Genomic DNA, 20885 nt, shown 5'->3' on the forward strand with positions numbered 1-20885 from the left:
CTGAAATAGTTAAGTTCCCCAAATCATATAGATTTTTTAAAAAATCCCCTTGACAGTCAACTATGCTTTGGGTCAAAAAAGTAGCCTGTAATTTTTTTGCTCTTAGTGCATATAAAGCTATTTATAGGAATGGAGTTGTCTATATTAGCCAGCAACCATCTAATTTTGAAATCATCTGACTCATCTTATAGAACATTCTTAAATGAATAGAGGTATCTACAGTCCTCATAAACAAAGACAACCATTAGTTTACCAGTCAGATATACTGCGAGCATAGTTCAAAAAACGAGGCTGAGTAAACACATATCTTACCAGGAGGTGGGGTGAGGAGGTTTATTCACACAGATACCCAGCCCTTTTGTGGTCAGATTTAATTTTAATATACCAGACAGAGGTCTTAGAATTTTTCATAACTTCAAAGCCCATTTTGGCATCTTCAGCAAACATTACATATTGGTTTTTTATGGTCAGAATTGTCCTGAGGTGACATTACAGGGGAAATTGAATAACGTTACACCAAACAGTAGCAACTTTGTACCCAGCTTTTTCTTGTCTGAGGGTCTAAACTCACAGTTTTGTTAAGCCTTCTTGCATTAGTCAGAGATTTTTCCAGTGCAGAACCCTGAATTTATGAATGTGTGCTTTTAAGGAAGGGAGATCTAAAAAATTGGGGTCGTCTTATACATGGGTAGTTCTGAGTGGGGACGGGTGATTGGTTGCAGCTTCGAGTAGGAGATTGTCATCTGTGTTTTTTCGGGTGATTGGTGGCTGCAGCGAGGGCTGCGGTTGACTGGCTGTTGTTGCGGCAATTGGGCAGACGATTTTCGGCTTCTGCTACATGTGATATTGGCAGTGTTAGCCAGACGTGTGAGTGATTTCCCCCCCTCCAAAAAAGCTCAACAACTCTGGGCAATCTCCCCCTATTTTCTTAATTCCAAGTCCCCCAAAATAGTGGGCATCTTATACACGGGGGGGTGTTATACACGGAAAAATACAGTACGTTCTAAGCAGTGTACCAGATGTACAATGTGGGACACTAGGTAGTGTACAAATGTTGTTGTTGTTACCACCACCAATTCAGCCATCACAGATTGCTACATCATACAACAAAATATGGATAAATGATGATGCGGCTCTCCCACGGCTAGCGGACTGCTTTCCGGCACCCAGAGGCTTGGGGCGCGCTGAGCTCCGCACGCCCCAAGCTTCAGGGTTAGCGCAGTGGTCCGCTAGCCCTGGGAGAGCCGCGCGGCTCTCCCACGGCTAGCGGACTGCTTGCCGGTACCCAGAAGCTTGGGGCGCGCTGAACTCCGCACGCCCCAAGCTTCGGGATTAACGCAGCGCTCCGCTAGCCCTGGGAGAGCCGCGCGGCTCTCCCACGGCTAGTGGAGACCTTGCCTGCACCCAGAAGCTTGGGGCGCGCTGAACTCCGCACGCCCCAAGCTTCGGGATTAACGCAGCGCTCCGCTAGCCCTGGGAGAGCCGCGCGGCTCTCCCACGGCTAGCGGAGACCTTGCTGGCACCCAGAAGCTTGGGGCGCGCTGAGCTCCGTACGCCCCAAGCTTCAGGATTAGCGCAGCACACCTGGGGGGGAAATAAATTTTTCCCCCTTTATTTCCCCCCCCAAAAAAACTAGGTGCGTCCTATGGGCCGGTGCATCCTATGGGGCGAAAAATACGGTGTCAGAACCCCATTCTGCCCTGAAACAGTATGATAGACAGCTAAGTAGGAAATAGAGTAAAAGAATAAGGTATAGCAATAAAATAAATGTCATTGGTTGTTATATTTGCTATGCTTTATTATCAGTATTGTTACAAGAAATTTATGCACATCTTTTAAAAATAATTTCTAGTTTTATATATCTGACATATAAAATACATGAACAATTCTGGTTAGTGTTCAGCATTATGACAATTGTTCCACTTATTTTTCTGTTGTGTGGAAACATAAGGTTGTTTTTAGTATTTACTTGCCTGATGGTCAGCAGTGACATTTAAAGGCATGCTGTAATTTTTAAATTTTGATTTAAAGTAAGGGGAAAGGACATGGAAATAATGTTTTGGACAGGACAAAATGTCCTTGTCGGATTGTTTCAAAAATGTTGCTTTGTATAAAGCATCTCCCGCCTCTGCTGTTAATTATTCACAGTAAAGAAGAAACACAATTTCTTTGGACTTTGTCAGGCAACCCTCAGCTGCTATAATATCTAATTTCTTTCAGCGTGTGGAGAAACACTGCAAGAGTCTACAGGCAACTTCTCCTCTCCTGGGTTTCCAAATGGCTACCCTTCGTATACACACTGCATATGGAGAATTTCAGTGACGCCTGGAGAGAAGGTACTTTGCAATTATTCCCAAGGGTTGGCGCTTTGTTCAAACCAAACATTTTTGTTGTTGTTTGTTCATGTTTCTCCTGATCTTGTGGGGGTTTTTATTTTATTTTTAAGCTTCATATTTATTTATTCACTCATTCATGACATTTGTCTAATGCCCCGTAACATGTTGCTCTCTGGGCAGCTTTCCATGAAGTAGGATGAAAACAATTTAAAAATAAAAGATAAAACCATGAAACCAAAGGCAACGAAAATGCTGCAAATCTCGCAGCCCAACTCAGCCCAGTCCTACACAGATATAACCACAAAGTGAAAATGCTTTGGTTTAAAACTCCGCTTTAATGTGTGGTTTTAAGAGTGGTTAATGAGACAAAGCCTTTGAACTGTACATTAGTCAATTTATTCAACTTTGGCTTTAGTTAGCAGTTCAGATCCATTTTTGTCTGAAGCCCCATCTGAGTGCCTGGTCCTAATCTTCTGGGCTTTCATACTGGGAAAGCCCATCCAAATTGGTTCCTGGGGTGGCGGTTTTAACATCTCATGGAATGAGAGATAAACATGAACATATTCTGGCTGTTCCTTCTATTCAGTCTAACGGGGCAGGGAATCTTTTTCGGATTGAGACTCACTCCCTCACAGTTATCCCGTGGTGGTGGTGGAGAGAGTGCATGACGGCAGTGGGTGGGGCTAGACAGGGGTGGAGGAAGGGGGTGCGGTGGGGACGGTCTGACCCGGGTGTCACCACTGAGGTGGTGACAAAATGCCAGGCGGCACTCACTGTATTAGGCCCTGCAGCACACCCGAGTCACACATCTCTCCTGGGAGTGACATGGTGGCTTGGGCACCTGCAGGCTCTGCGCTGCTGCAAAAGGTCTGCCCGCTGCCTCCCCCTCAGCTGTAGGGCGGCTAAGTGGGAGGAGACAGGCAGACTCCTCAGAGGTCCCACAGAGCATCCTGCCCCTGCCTGCCCCACCCCAGGGCACAGGGACCCACGGTGCCCCAGGTGCCCAATTGGCTCATTCTGCCACTGGGGCTAGAGGCAAAAGTGCATGGAGCAATGGATGCAGTGCTTACCTTTGTATAGTAGGCTACATTTTACTAGGAAAAGCCAGAGGTTTCCCTCACGTGTGCACTCTGTCCAGGCAAGCACAAGGATTTATTTCTGTTCAAGGACACATTCCAAGTAAAAAAAGTACTTGAGGGCATGGAGCAGGGTCATAAGGCAATCCTGCAAGTAAACGAGTCCCAAGGCCTGATAAGAAATCAGCAGCCAGTGCAGATCTCTGAGCTGAAGTGTATGCTGGCAGGGTAGTGTGTCTGTCATCAACTATGCTGCAGCATCCTGCACTAAGTGCAGCTTCGCAAGTGCAACGGAAGCCCCACATAGAGTTGCACTGCAGCAACCCACTCTTGAAGTCATCAATATACAGTATATTCTGTAATTTGTTAAACAGAATAAAATAGCCTGCCTGCATATGGTATGTTTGCTTTTAGGATATTTCTTATTAATCACAAAACTCTTTTATTTTTTTAAAAAATACGTTGTTGGTCCTAAAGATGCAAAACAGCCAACAAAATGTCCAGCAGCCTTTGAAAAGCATGACTGTATGACATGCTTAACACTACTAAACCATAAAACAAATATTATGTGTTCTGCACTATCCACAGCTTTCAAATATTGAAATCTGAGCTCTCATGGAGATGCAAAACACTGCGAGTAAATTTTTCGAAGGTTGTGTACTTCTCTTTGAAAGTATAGTAATTGCAAATTGGCATAGCTGTCTTCACTGTCATTTTTATATAAATAATTTGCTTTACTTTAAATTTTCTCAGTTTTTCTAAGTACGGTTTTGTTAAAATGGTTCTGAATATATATTATGTTTCATTTTCCCTTTCCATAATGTATTGTGGGCTTTCCTGTTCCAACAGTGAAAATGTGTGATTCATTATTCTGCATGAGACAGCAGTGCTACTACTGAATTTGCTTACGTTACCATTAACTTCTCAGTTGTGCTGACAAATGTTCATTGATTGTTTATCTCTGGAGACTTGCAGCCATCCTGTCCTCTTGAACTGTTGATCTGCCTTGTCTCCAGTTCTTCTTCTGTGTCTGCTGAGTTGCAAAATTGAAGTTAAATGTTTTTTGGTAGACCACAATTAATGTAATGTTGCCATAAGAAAAATGGAACATTTGTAACTGAAGATTTCAGTATATTGTGCCCATTACACTACATCTTCATTTATTTCTCTTTTTGGAGTGACCACATTACTTTGCCAACTTGCCTTATGTCATAAATATCACAAATAGTGCTTCAGTGAACTTGTCTGACTTTTACAATCTCAGAGCGGCATAGTACAATAAGCTTGCAACTTACACGCATTTAACTTATACGCATTCAGCTTTACGTGCTGCACATTTTTTAAAAGGGGGGTGGGGTGGAAAGGGGATGGGTGTCCAGGAGATAAGACTATCCTATTCACCATTGCACCCAGTGTGTTTTGACTATACTGTATGCAATTTTGACTTTAGGTGTGATCCCTGGAATGTAAGCCTTGCATTAGTTGCGGGCTTGCTGTAGTTTGAAATAAGTCTTGAAATATAACAAATATGAACGCTATAATGCGTTTCCTTCAGTTGAAGTAATTTAGGCTAATATGTATTGGTGCTTGCATTTAAAGGAAGCGAAGTCAGTATTGCTGATTTAGGAACACCAGAATATAGGTTCTGAAATAATTAGTTCTACACTCAAAGACTGAAGCCTGGCACATAAGCCATCATTGCATATTTCCTGCTTACAATAAAAATAAGTATGACTCAGAATTTCTACAGCTTTATGTTCACGAGAGGATTAAACTAACATTTTCCAAATATATCAGTTTCTAGTAAAAGTGATGACACAGCCCAACAAAATGCTCAGCATGCTAAAATCTATTGATTCCAATGGGCCTGAACATGCTTAACTCCCTGTTGGATTGTGGCAGAGGCTGACAATTCTGCTCACAGCTGACTACTTAAATCCTACTTATTTCAGCTTAATAAATGGGCTGAACTGGATCGCAGCCCACTTATTACCTTCAACATTTGGATTCTAGGCCTAGAGAAAAGGTTTTGGGAGTAAAGCACATGAATATCAATGGTCTACACATGAACAAAATTGGGGGGGGGGATTAGGAAAAGATGCCCACTGACACAGTTGTAGCTGCAGGCACCTAAACTGTTGGGCTTGAGGAACACATTGCTAAAAACATGACCAACAGAAACTTCTCAGTAGCAGGAAACTTGTCTTGTCATCCCTTGGATGACAAGGGAGTCAAGGGAATGTTAAAAGGAGGATAAGGATATTGCAGAGAAGCTGAATGAAGCAGGGAACTTGATTCCCTGAAACTCCCTCAGCAAGAGAGCAATAGTGTAGTAACTGGCTCTCAGTGGAACTTTTCTTCCCTACAGTTTTGTTTAGGTAACTGTTACAAACCCATGATGCATATTTTGTGACCATTTTGAATGTATATAAGCTTATTTCCATTGTTGCAAGGGTTTCCAGTCTAAAATTAAAATGTTTGCAAAAGTTCGATACAATGCTACTTAATTGAGTTCTGTGTGTATATCTGAAGTGCAGTCAGAAACCAGTTAATGATATTTTAGGCTCCTTGTCCACATAGCAGTGTTATATTTCCCCGTTACAACTTGAGGAAAGGATAGATTCTCACACAGATACAGAAAACACGTACAGCTGGCAAAGTAGCTGCCGAAGGAGAGTATACAGTTGCAGTATGAAATTGGATTTACTGCACAGTAGCAAATGGTTCTTTTACAGCAAATGTTCAAAATCTGATCTGTCCAGTGTTAAAGCAAAACTTCTCTACCCAAACTACTGGCAAAGCTTATTTGACTGTGCTGCTTTAGGCTGTGGTCAGTTGAAGCAGCAGTTCCTGAATCATTCGTTCGGTTAATGTCATGTGTTTTCAGAAGTGTTTGCTATTTAAAATTCTCCTCTAATTTGTAATGGGAAGCTTCTATTGCTTCCTAATGTTTCAAGGCTCCCCCACCTGCTCGAAATGATTCAGATTGGATTCATTACATTCGGTTCATCTGGCATCACAAAACATATTTGCCAATCATTGACATATTATTTATCAAAATTTGAACATATGCAAAATAGCTGCTTCTTCTTTTTACCGCACAAGGCAATTCAAAGGTTGTCTTCTGTGCTGATTGCTGTGTAATTCTTACACCAGATGCTCAATGTAAATTCATTTTTTTCCCCATTGGTTAAAGGTGGTAAGTAAGTAGCAGCTGCTGTTACGTCTGCCTATTGAAGTGGCCCGGCATATGCTGTCAGGACATAGTAGGGATGTACCTCTATAAATGAGTACATAGTATGTGAATTCTGTGGTAAAGTGAAATGTTCTTGTGCCAACTGCTATTTTAGCAGTTCTGGTGTCACTGTCTAAAAATATGTGTTATTAATGGATGCAATCTGTTATGTTCATCATGACTAACAAGATGAAAGATCCAGCTTCTCATTACGGGGGGGGGGGGTCTTAGTCAAGAAATTAACAGTTCCTTCCTCTGCAGAGATGTCACTGTAGGGACAGTGCAGGATAAGGCTGTCTCACAGACTGCTATATCCTGCATTTCAGATCACATACTCCATCTGACTCTATTTCTTCCATAACAAAGGCTTCTCCTCTAATTTCAAATGCTCCATAAAGTTTAAGTTTAAGCCCATGGGTCAGATTGTAACTAATGAGATGGTGTATTCTGCACCTCTCTAGCCGCTATAATTGGAGGTGGAATAGATCCACATGATATCCATAGTTCTATCCACCTTCACAAATCTGGTACACAGGCATGTTTAAAGCTTGTATTCCAATGTTTAGCAAAAGTTTTAAAATTCAGGATCCTCATTATAAATTTACTGTCATCGTGTCGGCTCCTTCAATAAATTAATTATAGGTTGCACAGGTGAGTTTATAGAGATTCTTGAGCACAGTAAGTGGAACAATAAGGAAATTTTAGACTAGGGCTCACCAACTTTTTTGAACCCAAGGGCAGATTTACAAACTGGAGAAACTGTCCCCACACCATGACCTGGTCTATGTTTCTTTCAAATCTAATTTCAGTAGGAGGAGGGGCAGGGGACCCCCAGGTTGCTAGCAAAGGTCTCTGTGGCCACATTTGTGCCCACAAGCAACCTCTGTTGTAGGCCCTGGACTCAATGAACTTACCAGGAGAAGGGGATTTCAGATAGCCACGTACTATAATTTCTGTTGTGGACACACAATTAGCTTTTCTTTTGAGTCCCACACACACCCCTGCCTGCTACCACCACTCCCATCCTTTTACAAATGTGACTACATTATTTATATGCTATGGCAAATGAACACACACAAAAACTGTTCACTCTAGGTAAAGGTACCCCTGCCCGAAGGCCAGTCGTGTCTGACTCTAGGGTTGTGCGCCCATCTCACTTAAGAGGCCGGGGGCCAACGCTGTCCGGAGACACTTCCGGGTCACGTGGCCAGCGTGACGAAGCTGCTCTGGCGAGCCGGCACCAGCGCAGCACACGGAAACGCCGTTTACCTTCCCGCTAGAAAGCGGTACCTATTTATCTACTTGCACTTTTAGGGGTGCTTTCGAACTGCTAGGTGGGCAGGAGCTGGGACCGCAGACGGGAGCTCACCCCACCGCGGGGATTCGAACTGCCGACCATGCGATCAGCAAGTCCTAGGCGCTGAGGATTTACCCACAGCGCCACCCGCGTCCCCTCGTTCACTCTAGGCATAGACAGTTGCACATTTAAAGCTCCTTTAAAACATATTGCCATCATGATTACAGGAATAAAAGCGACTGTTTCTGTAGCCCTGAATCTAAACGCATTTGCAGGGAGATAAGCACAGTTTCATTGTTGAAAAGGATAATTTATATTTAAATGTCCAAATAATAACAATAACAATAATAATTTATTATTTATACCCCGCCCATCTGGCTGGGTTTCCCCAGCCACTCTGGGTGGCTTCCAACAAAGTATTAAAATACAGTGGTCTGTTAAACATTAAAAGCTTCCCTAAAGAGGGCTGCCTTCAGGTGTCTTCTAAAAGTCTGGTAGTTGTTCTTAAACAAGTTGTTCTTAAAGAATAAAACAAGCACCTGAAATCCTGCACGTGGCTGTCTGGTTGCCCCCTGACTATAAAATGTTTTTAAAATATGAAGAAAGATTGCTACGGTAACCAGGAGGAGCCTCAATTGGCCCAGGTGGCCCATCACCAACTTCCTTCCTCTCCCTGCTGATCATTTGGGGAGGCTTTGGGCTGGGTAGGGGCTGGATTTGAACCCTGAGCCCCAACCCTATCTGCATCATTGAGCATAGTTTCATTTAGCATGCAGATGCAGGCAAGGATTTGTTGATTCAGGCACCAACCCAACACTGACATTATGAGAGGACTGCTCTGGCTATTGTCACCCCAATAAATCATTTACACAGGGAACCCTTGGAAATTAATGTGGATCACTAAAAATTCTCTGTTAGTGGATAGTGAGCTCTTGCTTGATGGGGCAAGGAAGGCACTCCCTCTCTAAATATTTGTGTTTGCTATTCCAAGTCAGGACAGAGTGTCCTCCCCACAGTTTCAGAATCTAGGCCCTAAGGAGCTAAGCCCTTAAATGCTTATTAGATAGAGGGTTATGTTAGTTACATAGAAAATCAGAGGAAATAGTGACACTATTCAGATGTTAACATTTCTGACATTTATGGTCAGCATAGGAATATCTTAATTCTGGTTCAGAGCAGAAACCAAACCACGTGTGTGACATACTGTACTTCTCTCTTTTGCACTTTTCAGATTGTTTTAAACTTCACTACAATGGACCTCTATAAGAGCAGCCTCTGCTGGTATGACTATATTGAAGTAAGAGATGGCTACTGGAAAAAATCACCTCTGCTTGGTATGAAACCTCTGTTGTGATCAGTTCTGAATAACTGGGACATAGAAACAGTAGCTAAATAAAAAAAATGATCTGGAATTAGCTTATTAGTTGGGAGTATCATCATATGATATTTGCAGCACAAGCCATGAGAGAGCTGTGCGCCTTTTGTCGTTGCAAAGTGTGAGAGAAACATAACATTCCCCCTCAATTATTACCTGCTCTAGGGAGCTCTGTATAATTGGTTCCATCGGCTTGTCATGTGTATATGCTGGTGAGTTTGAGGTAGAAGAAAGGGTTGTATCTCTCTTGCACGTTACAGGGTGCACTTTGGGTACACCCAGTAAACATGCACTACAGCAGGCAGCTCTGTAAAATGTGAAACAGTGAACAGTGAAAAATCCAGAGTGGAAGAGCACTGTCTAAGCATGCATGGTAGTGAACAACCATCTTTTGAAACTCCTTCATCATCAGGCAACACAGATGCCCCTGCTGTGTTTTGATTGTTCGCTTCTTGCAGCCGGAAGTCACTTATAAATAGTTGCAAGGTTTAATTTCCTAGTGGAAAGCTTTAAGTTTAAACAGATTTGGGTGATAATACAGTGGTACCTCAGGTTACATACACTTCAGGTTACATATGCTTCATGTTACAGACTCTGCTAACCTAGAAATAGTGCTTCAGGTTAAGAACTTTGCTTCAGGATGAGAACAGAAATCAGGCTCCGGCAGCGCGGCGGCAGCAGGAGGCCCCATTAGCTAAAGTGGTGCTTCAGGTTAAGAACAGTTTCAGGTTAAGTACGGACCTCCGGAACGAATTAAGTACTTAACCTGAGGTACCACTGTATATGTAATAGGTGCTGCTCTCCCACCTGCTTATTCACCTGCATTATTTCTACTTCACAAAGATGTAATGTCAATATTTTCAGATGTCTCTTCTGCTTTGCCCTGATTTTGTTCTTACTGTTTTGATTGATATGCGTAAACTGCTTCAAGGTCATTTGTGACAGTAAGTGGTGTACAAAAGATTTAAATACATAAATTTTAGAATTCCCACAGGACATTTAAGAAATCAGTTATTGCCTTGGGATATCTGACACCCCATGATCCATGGTAACACACGCACGCTCGATATTATTCAGGAGTTTCCACATCCATAGTAGGGTGTGATCTGTGTGCCCATATAATAAGGAGTTTTTTCTGCTGTCACTACAAAAATTAAAAAGAGGAGTAAGATGAGTAGAAGCTGGAGGAGGGACTAAAGTATCAGGAAAGGAGGAAGGAAGAAGCAGAATATTTTTTAAAAGGAAGGAAAAGGTGACTAACATAGTAGACTTAAATAAAAAAAAATCTTCCTAGTAAGGAAAGAGCTTCTGTACCAAACCCAAATAACAATTGCATTCTCAAAGCACGTTGTAGACTGGAATAAATGTTTGATATTGCTACCGTTTTCTAGCTAGTGTTCCAGTTTACAGAAGACTTTCAAAAATAAGGGGAACTTTTTGTTAATACTTAATGAGCATAATATATATATCTATTATTTAGACTGTAAATCCTATCTGTGCATCAAAAGGGCTAACCCTGGCACAACCGTTACTGAAACCAGGAAGCCAAACTATACATAACGCATGTGCACCACCCCCCACCCCGTGTTTGTTTATTTATTTAATTAAATAATTTTACCCTGCTCATCAGCCACACAGGCTGAGCTGGCTTAGCAATGGGCATTATGCGTTTTTTAATGAACTGAACAGAATGAAAGATTATGAGTCCTGGGGGCATTGAAAATGTGTGTGAGAGCTTAGTTTATTTTCTTTAGTTGCTATTTTGTACATGCTGTTAATATTGTTTTATGGATTATAAATGCCGTATTGATTTGTTAATCATATAATATGACTTTTGCGGTAATTCTGAGGTTTTTTTATTTTTCAGTTGCTGTTTTGTTGGCAGAGTTTTGTAGACTGTAATTGTTTTATTGGTGATCTGTTTATTATTTTAGGTGATTTATGCTGTATTTGCGGTGTTCTATTAACGTTTTATTATTGTTATTTATTGTTTGTAAGCAGCTTTGAGATCATTTGATTGAAAACTGGCATAGAAATACAATTAATCAGATAGAATCGATCAGTGGTGGTACTCCACCTTCTGTGCTGTGACTTCTTCCCCACGTGCACGGCTCCTCTGCCCCCCACTCCCTTTCCCCGCATTTGGGCTATGATACCAGAAACAAACTGGGGTGAAACAGGTGGGGAGAGATTGTGGGGAGGAGGGGAAGCAACAGTCAGGGTTTTAAATTGTACCCCAACTCCAATTGTACTTTACACATAATTGGGGCAGAATGTCTGTCCAAGGAATCTACCTTCATCAAGTTAGCTTGGCCCTGACATTAATTTCGTTAAATTGCAGGATTTGGCCTTGAGAGGGAGACCTTAAAATGTGTTTTCTTATTGTTCTTTTAGGCAGATTCTGCGGTGACAAGCTCCCAGATGTCCTCACCTCCAGTGACAGCAGAATGTGGATAGAGTTCCGTGGCAGCAGTACCTGGGTAGGAAAAGGTTTTTCAGCCACTTATGAAGGTGAGTCACTCTTGTAATCAAGTTGACTAAAGTTTATTTCTTTGAAAATATATGAGCTTCAAAGTGTTGTAATAATTTAAACTTGATCAAAACAGTGTTTAAATTGGCTGCATGTATCTTCCCGCAACAGGTTTTAAAATCATCATCATCATCATCATTTTTTTACCAAAAGCTACTTTGAGAATCTGTGAGTTTGAGCAGAGAAATGACAGTGGGTGGGTTCTGCTGAATCCTTGCCCTTCTTAACTGCTTTTCTCCTTTAATTATTATTGGCTAGGAACCTAAGATATTTGGGGCACCAGCCTGCATAGAAACTGCATATGCTTATGTCTATGTATAGTTTCAAATGGAATTTATAGGTCACAGAAGGCAAGTCAACTAATTTCCAAATCACCCCAGATAAATTATTCAATTGGTTTACATGCCACCCCAGATCACCCCTCAAATTAGTTCCTCTTCTATTAATTTACTCCTAATTTCTAAACATACTTTTCTCCAAAGAAATTCAATTTCCCTTCATTAATACTCATTCAATACTCTGAAATCAATTCTAGGTAAAGCCATATTAAACGATTTGTTAATTTGTTTACCCAAAAGAATATTCTATCCAGTCACCCAGTTCCATTTCCCCCAGAATCGTCACCCAAAAACATTTACGACTCTCACAAAAAGATCTGGGACTTGTAACCTAGCAACACCCCTGCTGCAACCGTTTTTCTACCTCCAGGAGAGAAAAATGCAGGAGAGTTAAGCATGCTTTTGTGCAGCATACAATGAATAATGAATGCTTAAGATCTACTCAATCATTTCATATTGGTGTAGTTCTCTAATGTATGTACATAATCTTTAAGGAAAGGCGAGAACCTCAATATTCTTTTTCTTTAGCCATAGCGGTCTAGGATTTCCAAATTCTGATCCTGAAGTACTGTCAGGTGCTTCTTATCTAGTTGGATAATATGATTGTTCTCTTGCAAAACTCTAATTTATTTTAATGTTCTTTATGTGCCCAAACCTCTCAGAAGGCTGGGCTTGTTCTGAACAGTAGTAATGACATTTTTCAATTCTTAATCAACATATAAACTGTGGCAGCTGACCAAGTTCTGCATGCTAAGAGACTTCCTTTCCTCTGAGAAGGGAATGTTCCATGCAAAGCACAGATATTTCCCATTGTGGGTGCCAAGCATTTCCCTCTCATAGATGACAAAAGGAAGTCCCGGCATCAGTGGGGTTTTGGTTCAGACATTGAAGCTGCTGGGTCATGTCCTATGGCTGCAATCCAGCCTGAAGTTTATACACACTGTGTGTAACAACGGTAAAATTACAATACAAAGTAAAACAGCAGAGACAGATCAGGGCAGACATAAAAGAAATACAACAAATTTGTACCTGAAGGAGTGTCTCCACTCCATCATTCAGCCCAGATGCTGTGGTCCAGCTCCAAGGGCCTTCTAGTGGTTCCCTCATTGCGAGGCTACAGAGAACCAGGCAGAGGGCGTTCTCAGTAGTCCCACCTGCTCTGTGGAACACCCTCCCATCAGATGTCAAAGAGAAAAATAACTATGCAACTTTTAGAAGACATTAGCCAAGGGTGCACAGGCCCTGGATGGGCTGGATAAAGGCCAACAATTTAATGCTGAATTCTTACAAGGCTGAATTCTTATTCAAGGCATATTGAGTGTAGCACCTTAACAGCATCATCTTTTAAAATTTTAAATAGTTCAGCTGGAATACCATCACTTCCACTGGCCTTGTTATTTGCAGTGCTTTCTAAGGCCCATTTGACTTCACTCTCCAGGATGTTGGCTCAAGGTCAGCAACCACACTACCTGGGGTGTACGAGACATCCATATCTTTCTGGTATAATTCCTCTGTGTATTCTTGCCACCTCTTCTTGATGTCTTCTGCTTCTGTTAGGTCCTTTCCACTTTTGTCCTTTATTATGGTAATCTTTATACAAAATGTTCCTTTCATATCTCCAATTTTCTTGAACAGATCTCTGGTTTTTCCCATTCTGTTGTTTTCCTCTATTTCTTTGCATTGCTTGTTTAAGAAGGCCCTCTTGTCTCTCCTTGCTATTCTTTGGAAATCTGCATTCAATTTCCTGTATCTTTCACTATCTCCCTTGCATTTTGCTTGCCATCTCTCCCCTGCTATTTGTAAGGTCTTAATAGGAGGTTAATTGGCTTGAACAGACTTTGATACTGTTATTGCTATGGACATTGCTGTGTGTGTATGTGTGTGTGTTTTAAATTACAAAAGCTTACTTATTTACCCCCCAAAATCAGTTTTTGCTGTGGTATTATCTCTTCTTGTGATCGGTTTATTTGCTTAGACACTTTGGTTTTAATTTATATTATTGTACCTCTTCCAGGCATTGCTAAACAATGAAATGTAGGTTTGTTTTTTCAGTATTAATAATGAAAAATTTGAAAATGTGCTCAGCCTGATTCTTATGTATTCTTCAGCAATTTGTGGAGGTGAAATACACAAGAATGAAGGCCAGATCCAGTCTCCTAATTATCCTGATGACTACAGACCAATGAAGGAATGTGTGTGGAAAATAACAGTGTCAGAGAACTACAATGTCGGATTAACCTTTCAGGCATTTGAGGTAAAGCCTTTTAACTGATCTGAGCAAACCATCTGTGGATAAGTGACAGTGACATTTAAGGGAATCCTCATTAAGCCAATGAAGAAACAAAGCATTCTCTATATAATGTAACCCCTATAGTTAATATTTCCTTTCACTGAGTCTTTTCCCATTGCATAAATTTCAAGAAGATTAAAGGGATTTTATGTTATCTGTGGTATTTAAATTGGAATTTTTTTTTAAAAAACTGACAATAGTTTCTTTTGACAAATGACTAATCCTGTTCCACAAGGCTGCATTAGGAATCTATTAAATAATAGGCCTATTATTTCTTTCCTAGATGTATATCTTTTCTTTTTTTAAATTAAACAAATGAATGTTACTATTATTCAGAGATAAATATTAGTGTTCCTCCCACCAAATTGTTACAAATTATCCTAGAGCTGTTAATTTTATTTTTGACACTTCTACAGAATACCTCTATGTGTCATTTGCTGCTATAAGCTATGTACCACTGAATAAGCCTGTAACTCTAGTTGTGAGCTATGTATCATGTTTTGGATCAGGAAAATATTTTTTTATAGAATGATTTGAATACTCTCCTAGGGTTCAATAATATATATATAGATAGAGAGAGAGAGAGATAAATATAATGTATTCAAATGGGATTTCATAAGGCTAGTCATTAATACTTTATGCATGGGGTTGAGATTTACAGCTGTTGTATGTGATATTTGCATTCCAGTTTGGAATAACCTTTTTGCATTTTTCTATTATATAAGCTTGATCCGTTATCCTCACAGCAGATGTTTAAAACAATGGGAACTTAGAGAATGGAAATCTCAAGGGATCAGAGCATAGGCAGCCAACTTCATGACAATAATCTGGCCTGAAAGCTGAGGCCAAAGTTATAACTTTTTCACTGAGCTACTGGAACCCTTCGTGCATAGCTCAGTGGTGGGGTGCTGACTTTACAAGTTTACTGGCATGAGTTGAGCTCCCAACATCTTCAGATAAAGGATCTCAGGCAAGTTGGTTGAGTAAGTCTCTTGCTTGAAAGGCTAAAAAGCTACTGCCTATCAAGTAGGACAAAGCTGGCATGATGGACCAATGACCGGTAACATATATTCAATGTTTCATTGTCCATCACTAGGTCAAAGATCTATGCTGTCTTTGATGTATGTATATGTGTACTGCTAGGTAGCCAGTGTTGCTTCAGATCGTTATTCAACCCACCAGAGTATTTGAGATAACCAGAAGCAACCGTAGTATATTCAAATGAGTGAAACCCTTCCTTAATTTCTGGACCCCCAATACTCATTTCTTTTCCTTCACCTGACTTAGCTGTACATCTGCTTCAAGTTCATACCATGCCTCTGATTCTTATACCAGTTTTAACTCTTGATTTGAACACGTCCTTTATTTCATTTTACAAATTAGCTTCATTTGTAAGATGTGTATTGCTGCAAAACCTCATGTGCTTTTGCACTGGCCAATACTATACCGCAATCCCTTGGAATTGAAAAAACAAAACAAAACTCTACATAATTATCAGGTTTACAGTGAAACTCAATGATATGCTGAACCCCCAAAGTACGGTAAGGTTTTAAAAAATGTGTTTTACATTGAGTAGCAGGAAAAGGAACAGCTATAATATTGGTCATGTATTGCTTTGTATTTGCAGATTGAGAGACATGACAACTGTGCCTATGATTACTTAGAAGTCCGAGATGGAACCAGTGAAAGCAGTCCTTTGATTGGCCATTTTTGTGGCTATGATAAACCTGAAGACATCAGATCTACCTCTAATACCCTGTGGATGAAGTTTGTTTCTGATGGAACAGTCAACAAAGCAGGGTTTGCTGCTAACTTTTTTAAAGGTACCAGTTTTGGAAAGTGAGAGTCTAGTTGCACTTGAGGGTGCAATTCAGAAGAAAATGCCAATTTTCAGTGTGTTAAAATTTAAATATCTTGTTTTACCCACAGGAAACATACAACACTTGTTTTATATGAACTTCACTGTTTGTGTGCTGAATTCAAGGCACTAGAGCTTATTTTTTGGTCTGGAATATCCAAAGCAGTAGCAGTTTTGTCTGCATTTAGCTTCCTATTCTTTCATTGTTTGGTGGTCTTATCATCTATAAGACTGAGAGCCACTGCTGAGTGCCAATGTGCCTTTATAGTGGTGGCTTTTGAACCTGCTTCCCAGTGCTGTGCAGCGCATCTGAGAACTTGTCACTTTTTGAAATATAGGCTTTTACAGAGGCTTTTAATGCTTTATCTTGTTTAATGCCGGCTTTTCATTTTACCCAGTCACTCTGCAGCTTTATTGTATCTTTATTTTATTTGTGATGATGCTTTAAGAACCTTTTGATGAGAAGGGGGCTAAGATTTGTTCCCGAAAATAAAAAAGAACCTCTCTACAGACCTTGATAAGTAATCAAAATTTTATCTTGCTTAATATGTGCCCTCTCATATAGCCATGCACACATATAAACATTACCAAACCACAGAGGTATACATTTTACACATTTATTCAATATCAACTGTTCTTCTTTTCTTTTATGAAAATAATGCAACACATAAAGCATAAGACATACCATGATTCTGTATCAAATACTTAACTATTGTCACAAAATCAAACAGAGACAGGAGATCAGCTGTCTTTCGTATTTGCTACTCTTTAAGTATTACCCATGTCTCAGGTGTATGCTTTTATTACCTATTTTAAATGGATGATTCGGAACCCACTGTTACCGAAATCAAGAGAACTAGTGATGAAAGAAATGATGACTAAAATGTTCATAAGTATGTCATGCTGCTTGTAGAGATAATACTGTATTCTACGTTTCCCTCTTTCTCTCTGTTGCATCTTGTTTCCTTTAATATCAGTAGAATAAAAATGTGGGATTTGAGGATTCAGTTAATCTGGGTTTGAGTATAAAATTCAAGATAATGTATAAATTCGTTCTGTTGGAGATAAAGTGCCCTTTGAGTGACCCTGCTGGATTTTCAGCCTTTTCTCTTAGTATTTTACACAACCTTTAATTCCTGCAACCTAAATTATTTCATATCTGCAACACAATTCTTAGGGCATGAACCTTCTACACACAGGTGTAGAGTACAATACCTGTGTGCAAATGGATGCCCCACCTCAGGCCCCACACCAAGCTGTACAGAGATGGGATGCCAATGCATGCTTCTCATCAAAAGAGTGTGGGAACATTGTGGATAGTAGGAGAGGGTATATTGATTAAATATTATCCTTCCTCACTCAAGCTAGTGAGTCAGTAGCAGAGTGCATTCCCCAATATATAGCAGTTGGTAGATTCGTTTGAATCTCTTTACTTAAGCACTCCAATATGGCTTGTCCAAATTGGGTTTGATCCTAGCAAATCCCCTTTGTTCCCTCTTAAAAAGAATAAAGACACAGCAGTCTTCTTTAAAAGCAATGATAAGAAGTTTACTTACATTCAGTTCGCAGTAGGTTCCCTGAAGGCAGGCTTTAGCTTGTAGCTACAGAAAAGAGAGTGGGTTCATTCCGTGTAGGGAAATGAGCCCATGTGCTGCTGGTTGAGAGCTAGCACACAGCAAAAGTATCAGGCTGGAATAAAACGAAGGAGGAGGAGGGAAGATGGAAGCGTGACCAGCTCTTTTATGGGGTCTCCCAGGATCACGCCCATCTACCTGGTCACACGCAGGGAGAGGATGCTTCAGACCAGGTGTGACAGGAAGTCCTCCTGGCTGGAGTAACATACCCCTGTGTGTCCACTCTGGGCAAACAGGAAGTGTTGCACTTGACTGCTTATGTTACATCCCACAAAGAGATGCAGGTCGCCCTCTATATTTAGTCAAGGGATGAAAGCTGAGTACTTGTGCCCCTGGACCAAAAGGAGAGGACAAGTCTAGACAGGGATTTGGGAGGCAAACACAGACCTCTTATTTACCAAAGCAGCCTGGAATGCTGAGTGCCTGCATCTCCACTCCGAAGGGAGAAGCAGCCTTCTGGAGAGCCCTCCACAAACAGCTACAGTGTCTGTGCAAGGAAGGATCATGCACTTATAATAAATCTAAAGCTAGAAGCTTAATACTATCTGAATTATAGGGAAATAATCCGATGGGCTGTCATTGTGTTTACACTATAGTCAAGAGACAAAGAAGTCAATGATTTTATTTTAAGGCTGATTTGAATTTGGATCTGTTTTAATATTTTAACTTCCCGTATGTTTTGCTGTATTGCAATTGTTTTCCTGATTTTATGATTTTATCTCTTTGCAAACCGCTCTGAGGTTTTTCTGACAATCAAGCGGTGTATAAATTTTATGAAATGGATAAGTAAATGCAATTCTGTCCTTCCATTTCTTCACAGAGGAAGATGAATGTGCCAAACCTGACAATGGTGGATGTGAACAACGGTGTGTGAATACACTGGGCAGCTATCAGTGTGCTTGTGATCCAGGTTATGAGCTTGGGCCTGACAAGAAGAGTTGTGAAGGTAAGGCTGCTCAGTGTCTCAAAGATTCTGTAGTTTTATTTCATGATAGGCTTACTCAGGCCTAGATTTAGGAACTTGGATATGCCAAAACTCACTTGTGCACCAAGAGTCTATGTCAAGACTGACTTTGTGCATGTGTCTTTATAAACCACATAACAGATATGTGTCAAAACAGTGACCAAATGAAAGGTAGTATGGTGGCTTTACAAAAGTCTGCCATAATTGCATATGGTGATCATTTAGCAGCTCAACATATTCTATGTGAATGCGAATTCGGGTATGTTATTTCAGACAGGAAAGCCTTTTTAAGTACAATAAGCTCACAACTTATGTTCGTAACTTTAATTTACCTTAAATCTCAAATGCCTTGGCTCCCAAACAAATCGGCTCCCGAATGATCTAAACCAGTGTTCCAGTTTTCAAATGTTCTTTTGGAAACATCTGGTGCTGCTTCTGATTGGCTGCAGAAGCTTCCTGTAGCCAATCTGAAGCCACACTTTGGTTTCTGAACATTTTGGAAGTTGAACGGACTTCCAGAACTGATTCCATTCAACATCCAAGGCATGACTGTATTCGATTTCGGCTTTAGGTGCAATTCCTGGAACCTGAGCCCCACCTAAGTTGCAGGCTTACTGTATGTATGTCTGCAAATATGCATTTGAAATATGTGGAGTCTCTAGGTTTAATGTTCATACACTAAAATGGAAGTTCAAGAACTGAAAGTCAAGAGACAGACATAATTGTGCTGGTATACAATATGAACTTTGCATGGAAATTTAGTATGTTATTACTGTGTACGTCATATGTACTGATGGATCTCAACTTCAGTTGAAGAACATTATAATAAAAGCTTGCTTCTTTTCTCTGTGGACTGATTTTCACAGTACCCCCAGATTTCAAATGGTAAAGCATGGGGAGTCAGCTTCTTCTTCAAAATGTATAAAATAGGCATTGATTCACACAAAATGCATTCATGCATATGTGATTTATTAGTATGCAAGTATGCCTTGCTACAAAATCAGTCTATTTTTAAAAATGGGAGGCGGCTGGATCATCGTGACAGAGCAGATTCACATACATATTTCACACAAGATGTGCTGTGTGTTGTGCAGAACAAACATGTACGACAGCCCAAGCTTGCTTCCACATTTTGCCACATGCATTATATAGATGCCAGGAGGCAGTATGAACTGGCTTTGAATTGTGAGGGTCTCTGGTTTGGTCTGTCTGATCCATATTGCCATATGAGCAATCAGTCCATCTCCCAAAATGTGGTTTCTTGGGTCTATAAATAAGTAATAGGATTTCTTTCTCTTTTGTTTCAGCGGCTTGTGGAGGACTTTTGACAAAGTTGAATGGGACTATAACAACACCAGGATGGCCCAAAGAATATCCTCCTAATAAAAACTGTGTGTGGCAGGTGGTTGCTCCCACCCAATATAGAATCTCAGTGAAGTTTGAGTTTTTTGAATTGGAAGGAAATGAAGTAAGTTAACTGAAGACAGATACTAATGCCTAATTACATAATCAATAGTGGTAGAATTGTCAAATTCTAAGCATACATACGTCCTACAAATATGGTACCGTATTGCATGGAGTGAAAAAAATGGCCATTGTAATCCTTTCTTTCATTGCCTGGGAATATTCCTGGACTGCTTAAAAAGTCATGCAAAAAAACTCCTTACACTCTCAAACAGCTTAACTAGACTAGGATCCCGGGTTTGTAGTTAGTTAAAGGAAATATTAAATATTATCATAATATGATACAAAGTTAACTCTGGTCTCTTCACCCCAGAGGCCTCCAGTAAAACTATTCATGGTGGGTAAAATGCAATGTTGTGTGAGCAAAATTCAGAAAAAAGCAGCAAATTGTTGTAAAGTCAGTCTATTTTTATCTATATCTGAGGTTATAGATAAAATATAAATGCAAAATATGGCTTATTATTTGACTAATACGGGATCTTTCATTT

At 40.3% G+C, this 20885-nt stretch overlaps 1 protein-coding gene across 3 annotated transcripts in view; it reads left to right on the top strand.

Annotated features, from left to right (window-relative positions):
- The window catches only part of TLL1 (tolloid like 1), a 121126-nt gene that overhangs the window by 81232 nt on the left and 19009 nt on the right, over nucleotides 1–20885 (top strand). For all 3 annotated transcript variants that reach the window (XM_082237197.1, XM_082237195.1, XM_082237196.1), the window contains 7 exons: nucleotides 2221–2336; nucleotides 9176–9278; nucleotides 11714–11830; nucleotides 14296–14441; nucleotides 16105–16300; nucleotides 18790–18915; nucleotides 20241–20401. In XM_082237197.1, the coding sequence (XP_082093323.1) occupies nucleotides 2221–2336; nucleotides 9176–9278; nucleotides 11714–11830; nucleotides 14296–14441; nucleotides 16105–16300; nucleotides 18790–18915; nucleotides 20241–20401 (965 nt within the window). The remainder of the gene's footprint in view (nucleotides 1–2220; nucleotides 2337–9175; nucleotides 9279–11713; nucleotides 11831–14295; nucleotides 14442–16104; nucleotides 16301–18789; nucleotides 18916–20240; nucleotides 20402–20885) is intronic.

Source organism: Podarcis vaucheri (assembly GCF_965113315.1).
Source record: "Podarcis vaucheri genome assembly, chromosome: 9".
NCBI lineage: Eukaryota > Metazoa > Chordata > Lepidosauria > Squamata > Lacertidae > Podarcis > Podarcis vaucheri.